General features: G+C 40.1%; 1 protein-coding gene across 1 annotated transcript in view; it reads right to left on the minus strand.

The window, feature by feature from the left end:
* diaph2 (diaphanous-related formin 2) overlaps positions 1-22,059 on the minus strand; it is a 547,192-nt gene that overhangs the window by 58,044 nt on the left and 467,089 nt on the right. Inside the window, exon 28 of the mRNA XM_052020928.1 lies at positions 21,114-21,161. Within this exon, the coding sequence (XP_051876888.1) occupies positions 21,114-21,161 (48 nt within the window). The remainder of the gene's footprint in view (positions 1-21,113; positions 21,162-22,059) is intronic.

Consider the following 22,059-nt stretch of genomic DNA (forward strand, 5'->3'; position numbering starts at 1 on the left):
AAAATGACTTAATACCTTTCAAATACTTTGAACTATTCCTTTATTTAAAAATTTTAACAACCAAGGATTTGGTCCTACTTTGCAGAGAACAATCCATAGAGTACAGTCAATTTTTCCCCACTTATTTTTCATTTCTATCACATGTAACATTTTGTGACATCCATGTCACATTCAGAAGGCAATTTTGATTGAATCACTCCAGCACTAACTCAAACTACACTTCAGTGGAATACAATGTCTGTTTGCTGGTTACTTTAAAATCCTTTATAGAGTAATATGCTTACAGTATGTTATTTTGAATGATGGTACACCATATCCTCAACTGCACAACTAAACCACTTGGCCCCATCTCTATCTTTATGCAAGGGAATATGGTACATAAGTTTTGTGCTTCTCTGCTGTTTCACAACAAACCATGAAACAAGACAGACACATAGAAAGGCGGCATCATGCTGCTCATGCCTGCTCACATTCAATTAAAATAGCAAATGGTAAACAAGGGATAGAAATTCACCCTTGGTTTTATGCACGAAAACTGCCGTCGAGTGACTGTGCTGTTTTCTGAAATTTGCCTCTAATTTCATATGCAGAATACAATGAGTGGCCAAGGTAGAATTTCTTCCTCAGGTCCATGACTGTTCAGAAGCAATTTAAATAAAACCGTAACAATAAATGGTGGCAACAAAGTTCGACTCTGAGGTGCTCTTTCCAGATGCTGAGTTAGCTTCATTATGGTTTTTAATCCATTTGTTCACATTTGTGGCACATTGTTTGTCCTTAAACACACATTGGAAGTACAGAGAGCAGGCAGATCATGATGCCAGAAATGGCAATGCTCCTAGATGGGAGCTCCATACTCCGGCAAACACTCTCCCCCTAATCTTCCAGAGCTGAATAAGTGTGCTTCAGCACGAAGAACTCCCACAGGTGCTACTTAAAGAGATTACCAACTTTATCCACGTTCATTGATTGATTTCCACTCATTGCTGCCATAATTCACAAGAGCTCGATGCTTTCTAGAATTCTTCATAGATGCTTTACAGGACTTAGTGTTGGGGAGGTTTCAAATGAAATTGGCAGGGGGTGGGCACCCACATGTAGAATAATAAAAAGGAATAAGGTACACAAAGGATTGCCAGTGTTAGATAGGAAGAGAGAAGGAAGTAGTACAGTATTAGATAGGACTGAACCATGAGAAAAACAAAGCCCAGATTTACCAAAAGTTCCACATCTTTCCTTTCTTGTTGACCATCACAGTTCAAATAGCAACTAATACAAAATATATACTGTAAACCAAATTTACAAATTGAAGCAACATTTGATAGAAGTGCTAATCCTGCATTCCTTTATTGTCAAGCTTCTGCATACTTCTGCTTGTTCTGGTGCTTCAAAGCAGTGCTACACCAATGGTTACACCAAGGCTGGTTAAAAGCTGCTGACATTCTGTGGGGAGACTGTGGATGGCCTGGGACTACCTTATGTAGCTCTGATGGAGGCAGGCCCACTTTCACACTGCACCTTCTTGGCATAATAAGTAGCAGTTCAGCTAGCTAACTGACACGCCACAGCAGCAGGGGCACAGCTTAAGTAGCAGCACGGGATCACAAATGGCACTACTCTGAGAGAGGACAGCAGATTCATGCTCCACAGAGCCACTATCCCAGGGAAGTTCCTTCCAGTAATCTGTTGTGGGATAAAATGCTTGTCTCCTCAAACATGTACCCCTCGAACACTAATATCCACTGTGATGACAGCTGCTTGAGTTTTCATGTAGCAAATTGACCATGCCTATCATAAAGTCAAGCGATTCCATTGCAGCTCCGAGATGTTAGGTAGCTTTTATTGTGCGGAAATGGAAGCTGAGATCTCATCCACCAGATGTTTCAACATGGATGGGTGTAACGAGTGCACTAATGCTGTTGCTCAGCACTCCCACGATGAGTAGGATGGACGCAAAGTTTTCCACAAAGCTTTGAGCAAGGCCCACAATGAACATTGCATGCAGGCTTTCTAGCAGGGCGAAGTTTTTTCATTGTGCATATCCATTAGCCTCTTCTGCAGTCTTCCTCACTGATGCTGTCATCTGGTCCCCTGCAGCAGGACTCATGTGCAACATTTCTGCTAGTGAGCTCACACCTGAACTATTCCTCCCCCCCGCAATGGCTTAGATCACAGACTTACTCCATGTACATCCGTCTCTAAACTAATTCTAAATTAGATGCAGTATCAGTATCCGAGTTAGTGGCTTTCAGTTTTCAATCATGTGACAATGTTTACTTACCTCACCAACTGTGAAGATTGCAGTTCATAGCTCTCTGAAAGGGGACACATGGGGAGTTTTGTGGTTACACCACCCACAGTACATTAATCAGATGAATTAGTTTATGGACAGTGGTAGGTTGTGCAGATGATAAGTTTTGAACAAAATAGTATTCTCTTTAATTTCTCCTTGACCACTAGCTATAGACTACATGCTGCCTGCTGCAATGATGGCAAGCACCATCTCTTCCAAGACTTGAGACAGTCATGTCCAGCTCTGCCAGGTAGCTACATTTTTCCTGCAATGATCTGTCACTGCTTTCTACAAGGGAAATGCATTAGTGTCACACATGCTTGGTAACATGCCTGTGTATATTATGAAAGATGGATGTGAGGCTTCTAGCAATGTTAAGTGTATTAAATATGAATGAATGTAAGGAGTTCTGATTGACAGCAATTATTGATTGATAAATAATGGGAGTTGGTGCATTGAGGTCCAGATCGGTGGATCCAGCATTTGAAAATGCATTTAGTGATCTTGATCATGGATAGTAACTCATTGAACTTCTTATAGCTCTATATGCAGGTTCTTGGCACTTGACTCCTGATTCTGATATCCACACCTATCCCCTCACAATGTCTTGCATGTATGACTGGAGAATCCCTGAGCCCCTAGTGGAAATAGACATCTTTCCTCCTCTCCTGATGTGCAGCACTGGAAAACATTAGAGACAACTTTCTCATGCATTATGTCATTCGTGAATATCTTCCAGGTCAGTTTCTGTTATAGTACACTCACCTACTACAAAGAACATCCACTTTAAGAGATCTGGCTGACTTCAGGTAATGCTGGCTAACTACAATTGGTGCCAGCCACTCAAGAAACTGGACACCTTACGAAGACAATAAGTCAAAGTAAGCTTTGCAAGCACAGATCATATGACTGAGCAGGCAGCACAATGTTGTATGCTCCTTGTATGGAAACAACTGTTGTGGGTTAATTTTGCATTGTGATTCCCCGTGTCCATTTTCAGAGGCTACCTAAACTAATCCCACCATTCTTAAATTATTAGATTTAAATTGAGTCATGGAATGTCCAATTGCCATTCAGACAATTAATAAGATAAAATGAAAACAATGAATATTGCATCTTGAATTTTGCAAGACGTTTTCCAAATTAAACATTTTTCCAGTTTTCAAACATTACATTTGTTGAACATTATAAAAAAATGACTGACTTCATTTTCTATCACACACACACACAGACGCAGAGGCAGAGAGAAAAATTATTTGGAGTTCCATGAAAGATATTTCTCGATAAAGAGCTTCATTTCCCATTCAGCAGTACAGCTACTTTCACAGTCAGGAACTGTCACAGTAAATTGAACAATTTTTTTCCTTTATTAATGCAACATTTTTTATTTTTATTTCCCAATTTCTTATCAACTGATATGAAGATTAAAGAATAAAATTTTAAAATAGCAGGAAACTGCTTGGGAAACTAATCTGTTTAATTCAAACAGTGGAATTCTACAATCCTTAATATTTCCTTAAAGTTCAAGTCATCTAAGCTATTCAAAAGTAGTTATTCCTTTTCTCTTACAACAGCCAGAATTATTGCCTCAGATTTTCAACGATTTCAGGAGTGCATCTATTTTCAAGTTGTGTTCTTTGTGCAGTATAATCTTGCCCTTTTTCTTCCCCTGAAACTTGTGTTTTCTAAATATTTGCACAGTGTATTTTTTTAATGGTGGGAAACATATTAGACAGCGTGAAGGCTCTGCATGGTATATTTGGGTAGGTACAAGCAGCAGCAGGCTCAGTATGGGGATCTTTGTTTACATACTGAGCGGAATGGTGCTGTTTACACAGCTGCTTCTCAATGGCGGTCTCTCCATTAGATTTTTTTTGTTGCTTCTGTTTGTGCAAGTGCACATTCATCTGTGTGATGTGCAAACAAAATATCTTTTTATCTTAGCTGGTGCACCAAAGGAAGCAGAGATGGCTGAATCTGGCAGAGATGCTCATAAAAGTACTGTTAATATTGCACTGGCTCAGTTTTAGCACGGAATTACACATTGGAAGAAAGAAGCTTTGCTTTACGTCAAAAGTTACATTTAAATTAATGCAAATCAATATCTGCAGATGTTGGAAATCTGAAATAAAACAGAAAATGCTGGAAACACTTAGCAAGTCAGGCAACATGACTGGAAAGAGAAAGAGTGTTAATGTTTCAGGGTGGAGATCCTTCCTCCAGTTTTGATGATGGGTCTTTGACCTGAAACATTAAATCAGTTTCTCTTTTCACAGATGCTGACTGGCTGTTTAGTCTTTTGAGCATTTTCTGTTCTCTTCTCTCCCCTTGTTCACTTTAAATCCAGCGGAATGCCATTAAGGGGACTAAAATTACCCAAACAACAAGAGAACTGGTGGATGGGGAAGGGATAGAAAAGCATTAAAACTACATGAATTTATCATGGGGTGTTCGATAGTCATCATAAAAATGACTCTGCTCTGAAGCCTCTGCTATCGTTAAGAAATACTTCCACTAGGCACCATCAGGTTCAGATGCAGGCCCTTTCAAAGTCTTTATAAACACAATGCATTGTGCGATACAGGTTTTCAATTTGAATTCTGACATACAGTTTTAGTGAAGTTTGAACAATACTCCTATAGTTTATTTAAGTGGTAGAGGTAACAAGAAGATGAATTTTCAAAATATTTCTGTGGGGCTAGGAAGAGGACCTCTGGTGTCCACAGGGATGACGTGCACCAGTGAGTTTGACATATCATGCCTTTCATGGCAGCGTTTGGGTGGCTGAAAATTGTGCTCAACACAGCAGTGGGGCCTGAAACTCGAATTGCACTGGGCCTCGTACAGGTTGGATAAACTGACTGAGCTCTGCTGTTTGAAACCTACCTATAGAAAGGTCAAAACATTATCCCAGGTTCACGAGGGAAGATTTCCATCCTCACCAGCCAAGAACTAAGCATCGGTGAAGGAAACATCAGGAACTAAAATCAAGATGCAACGACTGCATGCCCATTTTACAGTAGTTTCCTTCCTTTTTCTTCCATGAAAGGAGTTACTGATCATGATCTGCCCTGCTAATTTTACTTTCATTAGTCTGCTGAGGTAATGGCTGGCATCCATTTGATAAAGATGAAAAACTACCCAATTACATCAAGATGGTCCCATTTATTTTGAAAATAGTCATAAATTTTACATACAGACTGAAATATGTATCTATTTGCATAATTTGATCATCTCTCTCCATTGCTCTTGCCCCTTCCTAAAAGCTTGTTGATCTTCCAAATCTTTGTTTAGGGAGGCAGAAAAGGAACAAAAAAACCCCTTTAAAAACCTTTGAAATTCAGCTAATGAAATTTTCTGCTCTCATTTTCTGGAAAAGCTACCATTTGAAGTCGCACTCTAAATGTCACAGGTTTCTGGGAAGATTTGTACCCTAACATGAAAACAAGAGATATCTTGTGCTGGCGAATGCGCTTAAGCAGCCACTATATCATTCAGCCAGTGAAACTGACAGAACCAGCAAAGGCCTGGAACATCTATTAGTGTTTGCCATTGTCTGAAAGAAGCAGCTAGTGTTGGCTGGAGAGTAAATCATCTAACAGCCAAAAGGACAGAGACTGCAGGCCAGCAGCATCAATCAATGGCCTCAATATCCACTGAGGAATAAACCAGATATAATCACTGAGCAAAATGGCCAGAATTACTTCAGGCCTAAGTATACATTAGAAAGCAGTGGCATCTTGATTGTCTGCTGAGGAGAAATGATTACTATTGCTTAAAAACTGAAGCATTATTTCTGGATAGCTGCATCAATTATCACCTGGAGCCAATAAACTAGAATATATCAGTACAGTTAATGTCAAGGTACTTATGACAGAGAGATGCAAAATTCATGACCTGGGATGTGAACCTTAATTACACTTCGAATACCACCCTGAGATCTTGAACTATGACTGAACGGAAGACTGGGTAGTCCCCATCAAACCATAAATGGAAGCCATCACTACTTTACATTAGACAAGTAATAGGCTGAAACCTTCTGGGAAATGCCTGGAATTCTGCAGCAAACTGCCAGCTTTTACTTGTGCAAGAGCCAGTAATTTCAGGACTCCCATGCTAACATGAGAGCACTATATCAAATGTCCATTCCAAACAGTGGTTTTATCTGTTGCCTGTAGGAAGTCAGGCAGCATAGTACAAATTTGCAGCAGTCCCCCAACTCTAATTTGTTGATCATTCAGATTTGTTGATCATTGGGATCCCTTCTGGGGAAGGTATGACCTGTACAAAAGGGATGGGTTACACCTGAACTGGAGGGGGTCCTATATTCTTGCGGGTAGGTTTGCTACAATTGTTGGGGAGGGTTTAAGCTAGTTTGGCAGGGGGATGGGAACCAGAGTGATAGGTCAGAGGTTGGTGTATTTACTGTACAAGTAGATGCAGAGTGTAGAAAGGATAGGCAGTTGAAAGGGCAAAATTGCAGTCAGTTGGATGGGCTGAAGTGTGACTACTTTAATGCGAGAAGTATCAGGAACAAGGTTGATGATGTGGGAATTATGATGTGGTGGCCATTACAGAGACTTGGCTGTCGCAAGGGCAGGAATGGCTGCTGGATATTCTGGGGTTTAGATGTTTCAAAAGGGACAGGGGCGGAGGTAAAAGAGGTGGGGGAGTGGCTTTGCTGATCAGGGACAGTGTCACAGCTGTAGATAGGGAGAATGTCCTGGAGGAATCGTCCGCTGAGTCAGTGTGGGTGGAAGTCAGAAACAGAAAGGGAGCAATCACTCTATTGGGTGTATACTACAAGGCAGATTTTGGAGAGGTGCAAAAATAACAGGGTTGTTGTCATGAGTGATTTCAACTTCCCTAATATTGATTGGCACCTCCTTAGTGTAAAGGGGATAGATGGGACAGAGTTTGTTTGGTGTGTTCAGGAAGGATTCCTGACACAGTATGTGGACAGGCCGACTAGAGGAGAGACCATACTGGACCTGGTACTGGGCAATGAGCCTGAACAGGTTTCAGATCTCTTGGTGGGAGAGCATTTAGGAGATAGTGACCATAACCCCTTGACCTTTACCATAGCCTTGGAGACAGATGGAAGAGACAATATGGGAATGTATTTAATTGGGGGAGGGGGAATTATGATGCTATTAGGCAGGAACTTGGGACCGTAAATTGGGAACAGATGTTCTTGGGAAAGTGCACAGTGGAAATGTGGAGGTTGTTTAAGGAATACTTGCATGGGGCTCTGGATGAGTTTGTCCCATTGAGGCAGGGTAAGGATGGTAGAGTGAAGGAACCGTGGTTGACACGAGATGTAGAATATCTTGTCAAGAGGAAGAAAGAAGCTTACCTAAGGTTTAGAAAGTATGGATCAGACAGGACTCTGGAAAGTTACAAGGAAGCCAAGAGGGAGTTTAAGAATGGACTTAGGAGAGCTAGAAGAGGGCATGAGAAGTCCTTGGCGAGTAGGATCAAGGAAAATCCCAAGGCATTCTACACATATGTGAAGAATAAGAAGATGACTAGGGTGAGAGTAGGACTGATCAGGGATAAAAGAGGAAACATGTGCCTGGAGTCAGAAGAGGTAGGGGAGGTCCTTAATGAATACTTTGCTTCGGTATTCACCAGAGAGAGAGACCTTGACGTTTGTGAGGATGGTGTACGACAGACTGATATGCTAGGGCATGTCGATGTGAGGGAAGAGGATGTGCTGGAACCATTGAAAAACATTAGGATAGATAAATCACTGGGGTCGGACGGGAAAAATCCAAGGTTATTATGGGAAACTAGGGAAGAGATTGCTGCGCCTTTGGCAATGATCTTTGCATTCTCACTGGCCACAGGAGCAGTGCCAGATGATTGGAGGGTGGCAAATGTTGTTCCTTTGTTTAAGAAAGGAAGTAGGACTAACCCTGGGAATTACAGACCAGTGAGTCTTACTTCAGTGGTGGGCAAATTACTGGAGAAGATTCTTAGAGACAGGATTTACGGGCATTCAGAGAAGCATAGGCTGATTAGGGACAGTCAGCATGGCTTTGTGAGGGGCAGGTTGTGCCTCACGAGCCTGACTGAATTCTTTGAGGATGTGACAAAGCACATTGATGAAGGTAGAGCAGTGGATGTGGTGTACATGGATTTTATTAAGGTGTTTGATAAGGTTCCTCATGGAAGGCTGATTCAGAAAGTCAGGAGGCATGGGATCCAGGGAAACTTGGTTGTGTGGATTCAGAATTGGCTCACCCATAGAAGACAGAGAGTGGTGGTAGATGGAGTGTATTCTGCCTAGAAGTCGGTGACCAGTGGTGTTCTGCAGGGGTCTATTCTGGGACCCCTGCTCTTTGTGATTTTTATAAATGACTTGGATGAGGATGTGGAAGGGTGGGTTAGTAGGTGAGCTGATGATACAAAGGTTGCTGGTGTTGTCGATAGTGTAGAAGGTTGCTGTAGATTACAACAGGATATTGAATAGAATGCAGAGCTGGGCTGAGAAGTGGCAGATGAAGTTCAAACCAGATAAGTGTGAAATGATACAATTCCGGAGATCAAATTCGAAGGCAGAATACAAGGTTAATGGCAGGACTCTTAGCAGTGTGGAGAACAGAGGGATCTTGGGGTCCACGTCCATCGATCCCTCAAGGTTGCCGTGTAGGTTGATAGGGTTGTTAAGAAGGCGTATGGAGTGTTGGCCTTCATTAGTCGGGGTATTGAGTTCAAGAGCCACGAGGTGATGTTGCAGCTTTACAGAACTCTGGTCAGACCACACTTGGAGTATTGTGTTCATTTCTGGTCGCCTCATTAAAGAAGGGATGTGGAAGCTTTACAGAGGGTGCAGAGGAGATTGACCAGGATGTTGCTTGGATTGGACAGCATGTCTTATGAGGATAGGTTGAGCGAGCTAGGGCTTTTCTCTTTGGAGAAGAAGAGGATGAGAGGTGACTTGATAGAGGTGTACTAGATGATAAGTGGCATAGATCGAGTGGACAGTCATAGACTTTCTCCCAGTGTGACAGTGGCTAACACGAGCGGACATAATTTTAAGGTGATTGGAGGAAGGTATAAGGGGGATGTCAGGGTAAGTTTTTCTTTTACACAGAGAGTGGTAGATGCGTGGAATGCACTGCCAGCAGAGGTCGCGGGGGCAGATAAGTTAGGGATATTTAAGAGATTCTTAAATAGACACATGAATGATAGAAAAATAGGTGGCTATGTGGGAGGGAAGGGTTAGAAAGATCTTAGAGCAGGATAAAATGTCGGCACAACATTGTGGGCTGAAGGGCCTGTACTGTGCTGTAGTGTTCTATGTTCTAACACTCAGGAATCTGGCCACTAAACCTGTCCCAGGATAGAGCTAGTGTAGCAACAAAGAAACAATTAATTTCAATTGAAGGGAATAGTTGCTGAGGAGAATAGTTTGAAGATTATATTGACACAATTGAACTTACTAAAATTATTTTAACTGTTTTTAAGTGTCTTATTTTTGTATTTTTAAACAATGTTTAAAAAAATTGATTTTTCTTATTTCTTGAATGTTTATGAATAACAAGGGCCTTCAGAAACAAGTTTTTCCTCAGGTTTGACAGCAGGCAAGGCTTGGATGGGGCTTTGCCAGCTTCCAAAGTCTTTCTATAACCACTGTGTCCAGTGCTTGTTCTGGCCCACCCATGTAGCCTCATCACTTTGCATTAATGAATGGGAAGGCTTTTGAGCAGCAAGTCGTCATTGACAGATCTTGAGCTTGCCCTCATCTCGCAAATCAATGGTGGGCTCAGACAGCACACTTACGACAGCATGATCCACAGAACCAAATTTCTGTTTCATTCTCCAACAAGAACAAAAACTTACTAACACAAAGTAGAGGATAGTGCAAAATACTGTGAATATACTACCAAGCTCTCTTTCTGGACAGCATGAAATTGTATTACAAAACATTGTCATGTTAGATTTATTTCTGTATGGAGCCAAGTGGGCGAGATCAAAGCTGAATTTTTAGATGTGTGAATATAAAATTATTTGCGATGGTAACAGATGAGATCTTATCCGGTTCTGACAATAATTCACATATATGAAAATCCTTTTTAATGTTACTTTGCGTTGTTTGTTTCTTAAACTGAATAATTTAAGTCTATTGTAGCAAGTGTTTTTAATATCACATTTAAAACATACAAATAAAAATGTATCCAATATTGTCTAAACCCTGTGGCATTTAAGTAAACAGTCGATGAAAAAATAATTTGTCTGCATTACGGATCACTATGGAGTCAACATTCAATATAGACGCCTGAAAGTCAGTAATTTTAAAACCACTTTGTGGGTGTACAGCCAGCAACCAGATTAGGAGAGCAGGTTTCTGCACATCTATCATTCAAATATCTAAGAGCTGTTATGAAACCCTTGTTCTGATATTAGAATGTAAATATTTAACACCATTTTAAAGTGGCATAAAATTGGCAGAATCCCATCACAACTTTTCAGAACACTAAAAAAATTACATCCAAAATATGACAATACTCAGTATAATGTTATCAATATGCTTCAAATTTGAGTCAACTTTATTGCACAAAACCGTGCATACTGAGTTAATTCAATGAATGTGTTCTTATAGTATCACTGCTATGATATGAAATACTCCAGTATTTCAGACCCAACTTAGCTTAGTAGCACACTCATTTGAGAAAGGCATGGCTTCAAATTCTAATCTGACAGGTTACTTGTTGCAATAACTGGCTAGTCTTTACCATCACTTATTTGAAGATCAATTTAAAATGAGTGATGCACTTGATCTAAAATATTCTGATGACAAGGAAGACAGATGATGATAAAACATGGGTATGGCTCATCTAAAATGCTAAGCAAATAATATGTCACAACCTTTTATACAGCACCTTAATATAGGAAAACAACTTCAAAATGCTTCATGCACAATTATTTTCTAAGTGAATCATATACTGCATAAAAAAAGTAGTCGATATTCGTCAAAGTAATATGTCACCAACAGACATTGGTCTGACAAGCTAAAATATGAGTTTGCATCTTTGAACAAGAGGAGAGAAACCAACTGCTGATCTTTGAAAATGAACTATCATACCCTATCAAATGAAAGTTCATGCCCAACGATCAGGTAGATGGACCTTGGTTTGTCATCTCACTCCTGGAATTTTTCAATCATATTTGAAAAAAAATGAGAATGAAGATGAGTGGAGAGGGGGCTTAGGCCATTTCAGATGAGGTGGTCTTGGGATCTCAGAGTGTTGGATGGGTCAGCGGCTCAGGGACTGGGGATGGTCAGAGGAGCAGGGCCTTGGGGGACTGGAGCAATGGGGGTCATAGGCCAGAAGGATGCAGTGCAAGTATTCTATCAGACAGGGATCTCAGTCCAGCTCCTAACGGTTAAGTACCGGGAGTCTTCTCTGGCTACAGAAAGGGTGTCAGGTTAATGAAGGACATCCGTACTCTTATTCAAGAAGGACAGTAGAGATAAGTTAGGTAATTACAAGCTGGTGAATCTAAAATCAGTGGTAGGGAAATTATTGGGAAAAGATCTGAAGGATAGGCAGGGATTGATTAAGGAATAGTCAGCATGGCTTTTGAATGCATTGGTGTGGTCGATGTAGTCTACATGAATATCAGTAAAACCTTTGACGAGGTTCCTCATGGGTGACTGGTCCAAAAAGTAAGAGCTCCAGGAACCTGGACAATTTTACAAAATGAATCTGAAATTGACATGATCTTAGGAGGCAGAGGGTGCTAGTTGGAGTAGTTTTTGCAGTTGGAGGCCTGTGGTATTGGTAGTGGGACCCTTGTTTGTTATCTACAAAAAACAATCTGGACATGAATGTAGGCGGTAGGATAAGCACATTTGCAGAAGGCAAAGGTTGGAGGCCATCTTCAGCATTAATGAGTCAGTAACAATATTAATGAGTAGGGAAAGTGGGCAGAGAAATGGAATGCAATTGTGAAAAATGTGAGGTAATGCATTTTGAGAGTACTGATAAGGTCAGGATATTCACAATGAATGGTAGGATCACAGGAAGCAATGAAAAACAGAGGAACTTTGGAGTACATGTACAAAGATTCATAAATTCAGAAGCAAAGGTAGTAGATAAGGCGGTTAAGAAGGTTGATAGGTTGCTCGCCTTCATTAACCAGGGCAGAGAATGTAAAAACAAAAGGGTTATGGCAAAATGATATAAATCATTAGCTAAGCCACAGTGGGAGAGTGAGGATCACAGTGGGAGGATCACATTATAAGAAGGATGTGATTATATTGAAGATTCTCCAGGATGTTGCCTGGGATGGAGTGTTTCAGCCATGAGGGGAGAGTTTAGGCTTTGGAGCAGAGGCTTGAGGGGGAACCTTACTGAGGTATACAAATTTATGAGGATAGACAGCCAGAAATGTTTGCCCTTAGCAGGGTTGTCTACAACCAGAGGCCATAAGCTAAAGGGTTGGAGATTTGGTGGGATTTGTGAAAGAATGTCTTCATGCAGAGGGTGTTTAAAATCTGGAACACATTACCAGAGGGAATGGTGGAAGGAGGCACTCTGACAACATCTTAGTAGTAGTTAGACGAGTGCTTGAAAGCCATGGAATGGAAGGCTATGGGCCAAGTGTTGGGAAATTGAATTAATATAGACAGATACTTGAAGGCCAGCACAGACACAACGGGCGAAAGGGTCTGTTTCCATGCAGTATGCCTCTATGACTGCCAAACATCAGTTGATCCTGGGACAATGAGGTCCAAAATCCCCCAAAGGTAAATACAAGGGGAAAGACACTATCCTGTGCAGAAATGACACGAGGTATGTAAGGGCGACTCACACCTTAGAAGTGCCTGGTCAAATTTCCAAACTCCTGCAGAGTGACCTGAGAAAACAGCATTGTGCATTTCAACTCAAGTCTCTGAAATTGTTGAAAATGAGTTGACAGAATAATGCATCAAGTGAAAAACAAAGGTATCTGGTTATGGATTTGTTCAGCGATATCAAAATAAGAGCATCTCCTCCCACCAGAAAGTCATGATAAATTAAAGCAGTCATTTGAATTGTGAGTGCTTTCCATTGATTAAATTTGACAAATTGTCTGTGAACTTTATCTGATGAGATCCGAAACATGTTTTCTGGAGAAACACAGACATGAATACTGTTACTTTTATGACCTTCATGATGGAACAAAATGAATTTATCACTATAATAAATTTCTCAGGAAGAAAGTGAGTCAGGCATTTGTTTATGAATTGCTGGGCATATGCTCTATGGCTCTCATTGTAATAAAACCGTTATTTAATTTCAAAATATACAATGTGGGCTGAACCACTACTTATAATTCCACAAGCAATATTATTTCAGTTCTGAAAGCACAGAGGGTGGAAATTCATCTCAGGCAGGGGCACAAACTACTCTGTTCTGTTGAATAAAGGATATTGTGTAGAAGAAGTGGTTGCCACCTTTTTTCATACCTATTCTCAAAAGTCACTTTTGAGGGACTTTTGGTGATTAATCCAATCCTGTGTACTTGGCTTCACTAGCTGAGTCAAATTTCCACCCAGTGCACTGAATATTTAGGGCTTTGTGTGTATTAGTTTGGAGGTAGGGGAAAAATGATAAATTGTCAAATAAAATATGTTAGATAATCCAGGAACATTTACTTGGGAAAATAAAGCACAACTGGTAACTACCATATACATTTTAAGCATCACACTTCTCTCTCAGATAAATTTGTTCCAAAATTACTTTTTGGTCTGTTCAAATTCCATCTCAAATAAGGTTGGGGAGTTCCTTTGCTTGTGATTTGTGATAACGTAATAGGTTGAATGATACTGAACCCCAAGGATTAGAGAAGTTTTTAGTTTTGTCCCTTTGTTAAGTTATCCTTACTAACTTGGGAAATGAAGAAAATTTCCTTCAGATTCACAACATCTTTTGACTTCCTTCCTTTATTTTTCTGCCCAAATTCTATTTGTATTTGAGATGAGCTATCATTCATACAGCACATTAACAAAGCAGACTAAGGTACTTCACAGTTTGGGATAGACTTAAACTGAAGTAAGAGGGAAACTGGAAAAGGTGCTTGAAAGCATAGCCACAGGAATACGTTTCAAATAGGCTTTTGAAACAGATTCAAACATGGTTTCAAAGCAAACTGATACAGAAACTAAATAAAATAAGGTTTATCGAGGACAACAGGGAAATGGGACTAAATGGATTATTCTACAAATTGCTGGTTGAGTGGCCATTTTCTGTGCTGTAAAGATTCTAGGTGCTTCTTGGACTCAGATAGAATCTATGACATGGATGGAGACTGTTTGGCTCATTGTATCTATAGCAACAGATAAAGAACCACCCGAAAGTAAAAAAAAGCTGCAGATGCTGTAAATCTAGAATAAAAACAAAAAATTGCTGGCCACCTCTGTGGGAAGAGAAACACAGTCAGGACAAATACCCTTCATCAGAACTAGGAAGGAGACAAAATAAGTCTGTTCAGCTGCAGGGACAGTGGGAGGGGGGGGGGGATGTCTCTGATAGGGTAAAACCAAGGTGACCATAAGGAAAAGCTGTAAAGAGGGTTATCTGGTCAATGAGTGAATGGGATCAGCTGGAGTGAGAATATACACAAAACAACCCAGACAAAATAGTTATAAAAATGCAGAGTGGGAAGAAATGCTTGGCAAAAAGGTTGGCATTGATGTGATGGGCTGAGGGCTCATTTCTGTGGTGTACAACTTGATGACCCTCATGGACAAATTTTTGCTCTCTGCCCTTCCTGCAGCTGAACAAGATTATCTCTCCTTCACAGTTCTGATGAAGGGTCTTCAACTGGAAACATTAAGGATTCTCCTCTTCCCACAGATCCATCAGACCTGCTGGATATTTCAAGCATTTCCTGTTCTTATTAAAAATCTACTTAACCTCATCCCACTTTCCAGCCCTGGAACTAAAGCCCTGCAGATTATGGCTCTTCAAATTCATATCCAAGTGTAGTACAGCTGAAACTTGATGAAGGTTGCTACCTCTACCTCCCTTTTAGCCAGCAAGTTATTGACCCTACCATGCTCTGGGTGAATCTGTTTCTCCTCATCTCTCTAATCCTCCCAACAATTATTTCAAATTTACACCTCCTGGTTTTTGACCATTATTAATGGCAATTGGTTCCATCTATTCCTTCACTCTAAGGCCTTCATAATTTCACACTGCTCAGTTACGTCTCCCTTTAGTCCACCTCTGTTAAAAAGGCAATCCTTACTTGTATATGTCTCTTCCCTCATATCTACAATTTTCCATTCCTGGTAATATCTTGGTAATCTCTTCTGCACCCACACATTCACTTCATTGCAACCACATCTTTCCGACAATGTGCTGATCCAAACTGTCAGCTGTGCTCAAGCTATGGGTTAACCAGTATTGTACACAATTGTAGTACAAATTCCCTGCCCTTATATTGTCTGTTTTGTCGCACCTCCGCAAATGGATTACCTCACACTTCTCCCAATTAATTTCCATTGCACCTCTTCTGCCCAGCTGATCAAGCTATCAATATTTCCTTGCATCCTTAACCTTTCCCCCTCATGGTCAATTTTTGTATCACTCACAAACCTCTTTATCACGCCCTCTACACTTAGGTCTAATTCATCAATGTGCATTGCAAACAAAAAAAAAGGACGGCATACTCGGCCCTGTGGAACCCCAGGGATAACCGCTTTCCAGTCACTAAAACACCTTTTGTTTCCCATCACTGAGGCAACTTTGGATGTGATTTGCCACTTATCATGGGATCACGTGGACTTTTTGTTATTAACCAGCTTGTCATATGGGAGTAATTAACAGGCCTGCTAAAATTCACATGGACTATTTCAAACCCACTTCCTTCTCAAAAGATTCAGTCCAGTTTATCAGCCACAACTTTCCCTTGACAAATCTGTGATAGCTTTCTTCACTTAGTCTGGATTTTTCTAAATGAAGGCTTATGCTGTTTGTTAGAATGGATTTCAATAATTTGCCCACCATTGAAATCAAACTGACTGGTAATTGCTTGGTTTATTCCTTTGTAAAGAATAGTAGTTGACCTATTAGCAAAATAGAGGAAGAGGAGGAAACCTGTATTGCAGTAAAAAAAAGATACACCCAAGGCTCTAGAACTAAAGGTTATTAGCTGAGAAGATTTGTATATGATTAAGACGATTTTAAAATCCATTACTAAAGATGAATTTAGTGTGGAATAGGATACAAGTAGCAAAATTCTGGATGAGGGAGAACTAAGGATGAGAGGATGGAAAGTATCATTGTTTGATTTGAGTGGGACAGAATATATCACAATGGCAGAAGCAGATTACTTTGGGACGTTTGAAAAGTGTTGTTTAAGTAATGGGTTAGAAATGGAGATTGAAGCTCGGTCTGGGATCTAACAAGACACTGACTCTGCAACCCTGTGTTTAATTTCAGCACCTAAATATGCCACAGGCCCAAGGAACTGCATTTTTTGATGGCCAAATAGGGTGAATTCTGCCTTGATACCATTGCACTGTGTAAGATTCTTTTTATTCATTCAAAAGATGTGGGCTTCACAAGCCAAGCTAGCATTCGATTGCCCATCTTTAATTTCCCTTGCGAAGTTGGTGCTGAGTTGCCTTCTTTACCCGTTTCAGTCCTTGAGGTGTGGGTATATCCACAATAGTGTGAGGGAGGAAGTTCCAGGATTTTGACCCAGCGATGATGAAGAAATGGCAATATATTTCCAGGTCAGGAGGGTAAATTGGTTTATTATTGTCAAATGTACTGAGGTACAGTAAAAAAAAACTTTGTTTTGCATGCCATCTATACAGATCACTTCGTCACATCAATACATCGAGGTAGGTGTGTATTTACAAGGTCGACAGGGCAGTTTTTGCCATGGTCATTTCCAGTGCTAGGTCGATTCCTGGTGAACCATCTTTTTTTTTTACTTTGTGGCTTTCTAGTGGCTTATTACATCTGAATTGCTTGCTGGGCCATTTCAGAGGGCAGTTAAGAGTCAACCACATTGCTGTGGGTCTGAAGTATAATGTAGGCCAGACCAGGGAAGGGTGGCAGATTTCCTCCCCTACAGATTAGTGAACCAGATAGGTCTTTACCACAATCAACTATGGTTTAGGTGTTCACTCTTAGACTATTTAATTCCAGAATTTGAATTTATCACCATCATGGTGGGATTTGAACTCAGTCACGAGGACTTTGCTCTGGGCACCGAGATTATTAATCCAGTGATAATACCACTGTGCTATTGCCTCCCACATCTGGTTTATTGAAAACAGGAAATCAGAAACCATGACTGTAGAATGAACATTTGCCATGAGAAGATAAAACTGGATCCTATTTGCGTACATTCAAATATCTTCTCATGCTTGCAGGCAGCGTTGGTTCAGCGAAAGTGGGATTGGGGAGGAGGTCTGTACATGAGGCATAAGAAGGTACAATCAATGCCACTCTGATCAGTCCAAAGGAAGATTTTCAAAACATGTTGAAACTTGATCATATTCATCTTCATTACAGTACAACACCTCAAATCATATTTTGATATTTTATATCTGCCCAGAACAACATACTTAAGTATTCCTTTGGGCAACAGGGTATAAAGTCATGCAGAGTTCAGATTTGAAAAGAAAGTCTTTCAAAGGACTTTCCAAGTTCAGCACAAATCATTAAAATAACTACTAAACTCTTTTCACTTTTGAAATTCAAATGGAAAGCATGAGTATTTTCAAGGGAGTCTACTTGAAAATGCCAATGATATTGCTACTAGATTTCAATCTTCTGATTTAATAAACATAAATGATGCTCAGAAGCTCAACACCTTATTTCTTCTGAACATAGGTATGTTTGCACTTTAATGATGATGACATCACCAATAAAAATAATGCATTTTTACTTCTGTGATGCTGCTTTTGAAAGGGTACAACACTCATTCTGTTTGTTTATACAGATACAAATAACATCTACTTGCAGTTCCTTCTTCCCTATCTTTTGATTATCGTAAACTCCCGTCTCAACAACTTTAATGGAAACTATCTCTGGAAACAGTTTATTCTGTAATTACTTTTTATCCCATTTTAGATACTCTGGTGCCATTAGAAACATTCGACTGCATTAACTATTATAGAGTTAAAGCTTCGTCATCTGGCACGTTGTCAACAAGAATACTTCAGTAACTGGTGTTTCAGAGGGTGAGGCTAGGCTGACGAGCAGATGGTGCAAGCGAGCAACCAAACTAAGGCAGCATGGTACCGAGGGAGTGCCTAGTCGACTAAGGGATGGCACCAAGGAACACCCAAACAGATGCAGGGATGATGCCGTGAGAGTGCCTGGGAGATGATGCGGAGGGAGTGACTGAGCCGTGATAAGGAAGCAGCATTTATTGGACAAGGAGATTTTTACTGAATTTGCAAATAAGATTAATGAAAACTAGTAGCACATAACTTCAGCTCACAAGCAGCATTGGAGTTGTGCATGAAAACATATAGGAAAATGAAGTGCACTATTAAGTTTAAAGCTACCTTTCCAGACAGCCTATCAGAGACTCCATACATCCTGACTTAATAGCAAACTCACATTCAAATTCTATCTCCCCATCCTTGAGGTTTTCCCCTGAAGAAATTTAGCCTTTACCATCTCTCCTTGACAGCAACAGAGCATTTAGTAAAAAAAGTGGCAACTGGCAGTGCCATATTCAAACCTCACAACTGCTTCACTGCTTGTGCTGCATCTTTACTCCCTGGTTCTGTTGGCCTATGTATGAAATGACATGCTATCCATTCCTCTTTTGGTCTTTTATTGAACTCAAATCACTCTTCACCCCAGTAAATGCCCCTACAAAGAGCTAGTGCTAGAGCAAGCACAACATCTCTGCATATTGTCAGTTGAATTAGTTTCTGCTCTTTCAAGTGTATATCACTGTTCAAACCTACTCGCCATTGTTAGCTCTTATTTCCAATTTCTCTTTAACAATCCTGCTCCATACGAGGTTTCTAGTTTGTCATATTTCTTCTCATCCACTCAAATTTGTGAACACTTGCAATTTCACCCACAATTCACTAAAATTCTTACCTCCAACATTTCCATCCATGGATATCCACCTCATTTGAACAATTCCACCCTTTCCCCAAATTGGAGCTGATTGGTCCGGACATAACCCAAAATGCCCACAGTGTGCAAAATAATGGAGAGTTAGCTTTGCTTGATAGCACTGTCAATAACACCTTCCATCACTTTGCTTATGATTGAGAGTAGACTGACTGAGTGGTAATGTGCTGGATTGGATTTGCCTTGGTTTTTATACACAAGACATACCTGGGCAATTATGTAGGGGGAAAAGATTCTGTAACCTTGTTACTTGCAGATCTTCTTCCAAGATTTGTTCAATGTGGAGGAGAGCAGATTTATCAGTCAAAGGCAAACACTGAGTGGTAATCAGGAAGAGATTTTCTTGACAATATTCAACCTTATGTCATGGGTCATCCTGGGGCCTAAAGTCATTTCTGAGGATTCCTAGAGCTACACCATCCCACTTGTATACTACTGTGCCACCATCTTTGGTTGGTCTTCTTGCCAATGGGGCATAGGACATATCCAGGGATTGCGATGGAGGAATCAAGCCAAGATATGATTATGTCAGGTGTTGCTTCACCAATTTGAGGGACAGCTCTGCAAATTTAGACACCAGCTCCCAGATACTTGTAAGGAGCTCTTTGCAAGGTTGACTGCACCGGGAGTGGCTTTGCTTTGTCCACATCAAACATTAAAATGGAAACATAACATGAAAAACTCATTACTGTTCTTATCTCCATGGTTACTGCAACTACTTCAGTAAATTGAGATGCAGCTCAAATGCTGCCATTTGCTCCCTGAACTTCAGATAATCTTGATATATTGCAAAATAATTTCATTATCCTGGAACTCTGGTTCACCAGACTTTCTTCACTGCTATCAATATTGCTTTTGCAATGGTCAGTTGTTCCTTCCACAATGGATATCAATCGCTGTGAACTTGTACTTATACACCACACATATGAAGTCAATGAATTGTGGCTGATTTCTAGACAGCCTGCGCAATCAATTCAAATTAGGTATTAAAAAGTGGAATTTTTGGAAAAGGTAAAGCTTGTTTTATAACACTAAAATACTTTGTTCTTACAAAATATCTGCAAGGGTGGAACACTGTTAATTATGTTGCAACTAGATATGGGAACTTAATCAAGAAGCACAAATGTATTTAATTAGCTTGTGAAAATTACACCTGAGGTCTTGGAGAACTATGGTGCAACTTGATGCTATATGCATCATGATATCTGGGAAATTGGTTCAAAAAAATGAAATTGAAAGTTGTTAATATTCCATTGCAGCATTCCAGAGATGAACCAACTAAAAGTAATAATAACATACACATCTTTAAAGCTGTTATTTCCTGTGGCAAAAATACTGATAAGACATAATATTGTAGACATATTTCTCAACCACAAAGTAAAGAAAAAGGCCAGAATCCATTAGAAAAGTTTGGACTAAGTACAATACTTGACATTTTGAGCTTAATGCCAAGGCACTGTTAGAGCAGCAGCTGGGTGTGAAATTAATACAGCAGTGCTAGGAGATCTGAAATAGATTTCTTCAGAACTAGCATTAAAGGAAAACTTGCCACCATCATATTGTCCTCAACAAGACTTCTGCCTTGGGCACAAAACAAAGGTTACGGCCAATTATCTATCTAGAGCATTTTAAGGAGCTTTAAGCTGAATTGGGAAGTGAGATAGAAGGAAGGAAAGTAAAAGCACTTGAATTTTATTTTCCTTTACCCTTGTCAACGGGCCACCGGGATGTTGGACTAGCTGGACCTTGTTCACCTGCAACAACCAGGAAGCAAGCTATCAAAAAATGACTTTAATTAAGCGACAGCTGCATTTACATTGAAGGAGTCCTTTGCAGTGTGAAAACTGCCAGAGAATAAATTAACAGATTAGTCATGATGATCTGTTAAGCAACTGGAAATCTTTAAGTTCACTCAATGAAGCATATTTTAATGACTAAACTTTTCTTTTAATAAAATGACCGTAGATAAGCACATCGTAATATATTAGATCAGCATTGTGTATCCCCCAAAATTGTTTTCTTCATATTCTCACTGGCACATTTTTAATTGTTTTTGTTCTCCCAAGTATTTTGCTAGATCATTAATCACAAACATTTATAAAACAGGTTTAAGTCTGCACTTCTCATTGCTGAAGCTGCTATAAGAAGTTGCAATGCATGCACTGGAGGTTTTAACCACCACACTTTCATTTGCAGTTTTGACATAATTGCACTAGCTTACTCACAGGGCCATCCAGCATAGAAACAGGCCTTTCAGCCCACTGTGTCTATGTTAACCATCAAACATCCATTTACACCAATCCTACTTTATATTCTCCAATTTCCCATTATCATGCCCCGGACTCTACCACTCACCTATACAATGGTGGTAATTTGAAGTGGCCAATTAACCTATCAAACAACTTAGGATGTGGAGGAAACTGGAACACCTGGAGGAATCCCAGGATATCACAGGAAGAACCTGTAAACTCCATAAAGACAACACAGGAAACCAGGATTGAAATCAGTCACTCAAGCTATGAAGCAACAGCTCTACTAACTGTGCTATCCTATTCTAGCATTCCAGTCAGATTAGTCATTAATAGCTACTCAAATATTTGTACACATTTTATCCACATTTTCTAGAGCCACATTTAAATGATTCTATGTAAA

The sequence above is a fragment of the Pristis pectinata genome, chromosome 8 (genome assembly GCF_009764475.1).
Source record: "Pristis pectinata isolate sPriPec2 chromosome 8, sPriPec2.1.pri, whole genome shotgun sequence".
NCBI classification, from domain to species: domain Eukaryota; kingdom Metazoa; phylum Chordata; class Chondrichthyes; order Rhinopristiformes; family Pristidae; genus Pristis; species Pristis pectinata.